Source organism: Capra hircus, chromosome 7 (assembly GCF_001704415.2).
Source record: "Capra hircus breed San Clemente chromosome 7, ASM170441v1, whole genome shotgun sequence".
Taxonomy (NCBI): domain Eukaryota; kingdom Metazoa; phylum Chordata; class Mammalia; order Artiodactyla; family Bovidae; genus Capra; species Capra hircus.
This window is the reverse complement of record NC_030814.1, coordinates 100116484-100122582: the sequence shown is the minus strand read 5'-3', so window position 1 is coordinate 100122582 and position 6099 is coordinate 100116484. Positions and strand designations below refer to the sequence as shown.

At 38.1% G+C, this 6099-nt stretch overlaps 1 protein-coding gene across 1 annotated transcript; it reads left to right on the top strand.

Moving 5' to 3' along the window:
- LOC102171052 (olfactory receptor-like protein OLF4) lies at positions 617-1573 on the top strand. The gene has a single exon (XM_018051695.1). It carries the CDS (start codon positions 617-619, stop codon positions 1571-1573), a length of 957 nt encoding a protein of 318 aa, XP_017907184.1.

The following is a 6099-nucleotide window of genomic DNA, read 5'->3' as shown; positions in this document are numbered from 1 at the left end:
TTCTCATTTGCCTTTGAGCATGTGGAACCAGCATCTTCCTCAGGTCCTTTGCAGTGGCAGTTCCCTCTGCCAGATACTACACTTCTCTTGGTATCTCACTAGGTACTTCTGTCTCTTCTTTGACATCTCTTCAAATAACCCCTTGTTTTCAGCCCTTGCAACTTGGTATAAAATAATGCCACCTACTATTCTCTCCTTTATACATGTTTTTGTTTTCTTCATAACATCTGTCACCTTCTAACATATTCTATATTTATTTGAATATCATCTTTCACCACCCTTGGATTGGGGGAGATTTTTTAAGCACCTCTACTTATTCTCTGTATGGCTTGGGACAAGTTTGCTCTCAATATGTATCTCAAATGCATGAAAGAATTTCTCATTAAAACTGTAAACACATGAATCATTTGGAAATATATTGAGAATGGGACAAAAATTTCTATTCAGAGGTGAAATGGAATATAACTTCATGGAGAATTTATCTACATACAACATAATAACATCAATTTCATGCCAACAAAATTGAAATTATAGTGTTTCGGTGATGTGAGTTGTGTCTGTTTGGGTGAAAATTCTTCATGCTATTTTCTTTTTTCCCAATAGGCACCTTCATCACATGGAGCCAGGGAACAAAACACAATTCCCAGAATTTCTTCTTCTGGGACTTTCAGAGGGACCAGAATTGCAGCCCCTCATCTTTGGGCTTTTCCTCTCCATGTACCTGATTACTGTGTTTGGAAACCTACTCATCATCCTAGCTGTCAGCTCAGACTCCCACCTCCACACCCCCATGTACTTCTTCCTCTCCAACCTGTCCTTTGTAGACATCTGCTTAACCTCCACCACCATCCCAAAGATGCTGCAAAGCACTCAGACACAGAGGAAAGTCATCACCTATGAAGGCTGCATCGTCCAGGTGTATTTTTACTTACTCTTTGCAGGATTAGATGACTTCCTCCTGACTGTGATGGCCTATGACCGGTATGTGGCCATCTGCCACCCATTGCACTACACAGTCATCATGAGCCCCTGGCTCTGTGGACTGCTAGTGCTGCTGTCCTGGGTGTTGAGTTCTATGTATTCCTTGTTACAGAGTTTAATGATTTTGCGATTGTCTTTCTGTTCAGACTTGGAAATCCACCACTTTTTCTGTGAAATCACATGGCTCATCCAACTGGCCTGTTCTGACCCTTTTCTCAATAACATGGTGGTATCATTTGGATCTGTAATTCTCGGGGGTGTTCCCCTGGCTGGCATCCTTTACTCTTACTCTAAGATAGTGTCCTCTATCTGTGGAATCTCATCAGCTCAGGGACAGTATAAAGCATTCTCCACCTGTGCATCTCACCTCTCTGTTGTCTCCTTATTTTATTGTTCAGCCTTAGGAGTGTATCTTAGCTTCACTGCTACCCACAGCTCACACACAAGTGCTATAGTATCGGTGATGTACACTGTGGTCACACCCATGCTGAACCCCTTCATCTACAGTCTGAGAAACAAAGACATAAAGAGAGCTCTAAAAAGATTCTTCGGGATGGAAACTTTTAGAAAAGGTCCATTTACCTCGGGCTGAAGAATGATAGCAGGGCTTAAAGTCTCAGAGTCAGATAGTGAGATTCTTTGTTTAGATTATGGTAATAGCAACTGCTTCCTCATTTTATTAACTGGTATTTCCATTTCTTCAATTTCACTTTTCTCTACAATTTTAAACACATCCTTTATTAACTTTTCTCTGTCATCTAAGTTTTTTCTTTTGTTATTTTTCTGCTCTCTCAAATTGGTTCAAACCTTTTGTGAAACATATGTAAATTCCCATTTATCTCATGAGCCTTCACACATTTTTGAGAATAAATTCTTCTGAAATGAAATGCTTTGTACTGAGTAAACTTTTTCATTTTATTAAAAGAATAAACATAGTTTGTGCTACTTCTATGAAAAGTCTAACTCGGTAACTAAATCAATTATATAATTTCATAGGAGAATAAAATATGAAACTATAATTTGTTACTGTTTAATTCATCATACCTTGGAACATCATTACCATAATTTCTCTTTCTGGAAATGTAGACATGAACAGATGTATGTTTTATAATTGGTCATCTGATTTTACACTCCTCAGGGTACTATTCTCTATTTAGCTCAGTGTCACATTCCCTACAGGAGTTACTGAGAAAGCAGAGCATCAGATGCATGTCTCTAATTGGTATCTATATGAAACGGCAATTTCAATACAGAGTTTGACATAATAAGACCTAGAGTCAGATAGGACCTTAAGTATGATGCAACAGAAATTTATGTCAGATTATTCCTATGCAAGCCATTTTTTCATAGTGTCCATTTAATTATTGAGGTCTGTGGTTTAGTGTCTGTATGTAAAAGGGTTTATTGTTGGGGTGAAGGATTATTTGGTGTAAATATATCTTTCTGCTTGAAAACTTCCATTGTGCCTTAAAATATATGGTTCCTTCCAATGCTCTAAATGAAATATTTCCCCCATTCCATTTCTGTCATAACCAATAAAGGAACAGTGAATAAATGATTGGATATACAATATAAATTATATTCCTATCATTTATTCACTGTTCCTTTATTATATATAATGTATATCATATATATATATCATATATATATATACATCTCGAAATCATGGCTCACTAGAGAGCTGAAATTCCTATCCAGTCCTGTGATAAAGGTGTAAGTTTTTAGAAACAGACAAATCCTTTCTTCTCTTTTTTTAATTAATGTGTTTTTTATTGAAGGATAATTGCTTTACAGAATTTTGTTGTTTTCTGTCAAACCTCATCATGAATCAGCCACTGCTGCTGCTGCTGCTAAGTTGCTTCAGTTGTGTCTGACTCTGTGAGACCCCATAGACGGGGGCCCACTGTCTCTGGGATTCTCCAGGCAAGAACACTGGAATGGGTTGCCATTTCCTTCTCCAATGCATGAAAGTGAAAAGTGAAAGTGAAGTCGCTTAGTCGTGCCCGACTCTTAGTGACCCCATGGACTGCAGCCTACCAGGCTCCTCCGTCCATGGGATTTTCCAGGCAAGAGTACTGGAGTGGGGTGCCATTTCCTTCTTTGGAATCAGCCATAGGTATGCATATATCCCCTCCCTTTTGAACCTCCCTCCCCATCCCACCCCTCTAGGTTGATACAGAACCCCTGTTTGAGTTCCCTGAGCCATACAGCAAATTCCTGTTTGCTATTTATTTTACATATGGTAATGTAAGTTTCCATGTTACTCTTTCCATACATCTCATCCTCCCCTCCCCTTTCCTCATGTCCATAAATCTATTCTCTATGTCTGTTTCACTGTTGTTGCCCTGTAAATAAATTATTCAGTACCATTTTTCTAGATTCCATATATATGTGTTAGAATATGGTATTTATCTTTCTCTTTCTGACTCACTTCACTCTGTATAATAGGTTCTAGGTTCATCCACCTCATTAGAACTGACTCAAATGCATTCCTTTTTATGGCTGAGTGATACTCCACTGTGTATATATACCACAACTTCTTTGCCCATTCATCTGTCGACAGACATCTAGGTTGCTTCCATGTTCCAGTTATTGTAAATAGCACTACAATTAACAATGGGATACATGTGCCTCTTTCAATTTTGGTTTCTTCGGGATATATGCCTAGCAGTGGTATTGGTGGGTCATATCGTGGTTTTATTCCTAGTTTTTTAAGGAAAAATTCCAAACTCTATACTGTCTTCGATGGTGGCTGTATAAATTTACATTCCCACCAACAGTGCAAGAGTGTTTCCTTTTCTCCACACCCTTTCCAGCATTTATTGTTTGTAGACTTTTTGATGAGGACCATTCTGACTGGTGTGAGGTGATATCTCATTGCAGTTTTAATTTGTATTTCTCTAATAATGAGCCGACATGGCAGACTTTTTTGGGGGGCTCCAAAATCACTGCAGATGGTGATTGCAGCCATGAAATAAAAGGGTGCTTACTCCTTGGAAGAAACGTTATGACCAACCTAGACAGCATATTCAAAAGCAGAGACATTACTTTGCCAACAAAGGTCCCTCTAGTCAAAGCTATGGTTTTTCCAGTAGTCATGTATGGTTGTGAGAGTTGGACTATATAGAAAGCTGAGCACCAAATAATTGATGCTTTTGAACTGTGGTGTTGGAGAAGACTCTTGAGAGTCCCTTGGACTGCAAGGAGATCCAACCAGTCCATCCTAAAGGAAATCAGTCCTGGGTGTTCATTGGAAGGACTGATGTTGAAGCTGAAACTCCAATATTTTGGCCACCTGATGTGAAGAGCTGACTCATTTGAAAAGACCCTGATGGTGGGAGAGATTGAAGGTGAGAGGAGAAGGGGACGACAGAGGATGAGATGGTTGGATGGCATCACCGACCCAATGGACATGAGTTTGAGTAAGCTCTGGGAGTTGGTGATGGACAGCGTGGCCTGGTGTGCTGCAGTCCATGGGGTCACAAAGAGTCGGATATGACAGAGAAAATAAACTGAACTGAACTGAATAATGAGCTATGTTGAACATCTTTTCATGTTTTTGTTAGCCATCTGTCTGTCTTCTTTGGAGAAATGTCTGTTTAGGTCTTTTTCCCACCTTCTGATTGGGTTGTTTATTTTTCTGGTATTGAGTGGTATGAGCTGCTTGTATATTTTAGAAATCAACCCTTTGTAAATTGTTTCATTTGCTATTATTTTCTCCCATTCTGAGGGCTGTCTTTTCACCTTGCTTATAGTTTCTTTTGTTGTGCAAAAGCTTTTAAGTTTAATCAGATCCCACTTATTTTTTAAAAATATAAATTTATTTATTTTAATTAAAGGTTAATTACTTTACAATATTGTATTGGTTTTGCCATACATCAACTTATTTACTTTTGCTTTTATTTCTGTTACTCTAGGAAGTGGGTCATGGATGATCTTGCTTTAATTTATGTCAGAGAGTGTTCTGCCTATGTTTTCCTCTGAGTTTTATAGCTTCTGGTCTTACATTTAGATCTTTAATCCATTTTGAGTTTATCTTTGTTTATGGTGTTAGAAAGTGTTCTAATTTTATTCTTTTACATACAGCTGTCCAATTTTCCCAGCATCATTTATTGAAGAGTCTGTCTTTGCCCCATTGTATATTCTTGCCTCTTTTGTCAAAGATAAGGTACCCATAGGTGCATGGGTTTATTTCTGGGCTTTCTATCTTGTTCCACTGGTCTATATTTCTGTTTTTATGCCAGAACCATGCTGTCTTGATAACTGTAGATTTGTAGTATAATCTGAAGTCAGATAGCTTGATTCCTCCAGCTCCATTCCTCTGTCTCAAGACTGTTTTGGCTATTCAGGGTCTTTTGTGTTTCCATATGAATTGTGAAACTTTTTGTTCTAGCTCTGTGATAAATGCCACTGGTAATTTGATAAGGATTACATGGCTTAGACAGTAAAGCATCTGCCTACAATGTGGGAGACCTGGGTTCGATCCCTGGGTCAGGAAGATCCTCTGGAGAAGGAAATGGCAACCCACTCCAGTACTCTTTCCTGGAAAATCCCACGGACAGAGGAGCCTGGTAGGTTACAGTTGATGGGGTCGCAAGGAGTCGGACACGACTGAGTGACTATACTTTACTTCACTTTCACATTAAATCTGTAGATTGCATTTGGTAGTCTAGTCATTTTCACAATATTGAATTCTTCCTACTCAGGAATGTGGAATATCTCTCCATCTGTTTATGTCATCTTTATTTCTTTAGCCTCTTATAATTTTACTCCCCCCAGTTCTTTTCCCTCCTTAGGTAAGTTTATTCCTAGATATTTAATTCTTTTTGTTGCAAAGGTGAATGGGATTGATTCCTTAATTTCCCTTTCTGATTTTTCATTGTTAGTATATAGAAATGAAAGTGATTTCTGTGTATTGATTTTGTATCTTGCAACTTTTCTAAATCCAATGATTAGCTCTAGTAATTTTCTGATACAATATTTAAGATTTTAACATACAGTATCACATCATCTGTAAACAGTGAAAGTTTTACATCTTCTTTTCTGACCTGGCTTTCTTTTATTTCTTTTTCTTCCCTGATTACTATAGCTAGGACTTCTAGAACTATGTGAATAATA

What these genes read in the sequence shown, in the direction of transcription:
- LOC102171052 (XM_018051695.1), top strand. Translation starts at nt 617, where the DNA reads ATGGAGCCAGGGAACAAAACACAATTCCCAGAATTTCTTCTTCTGGGA.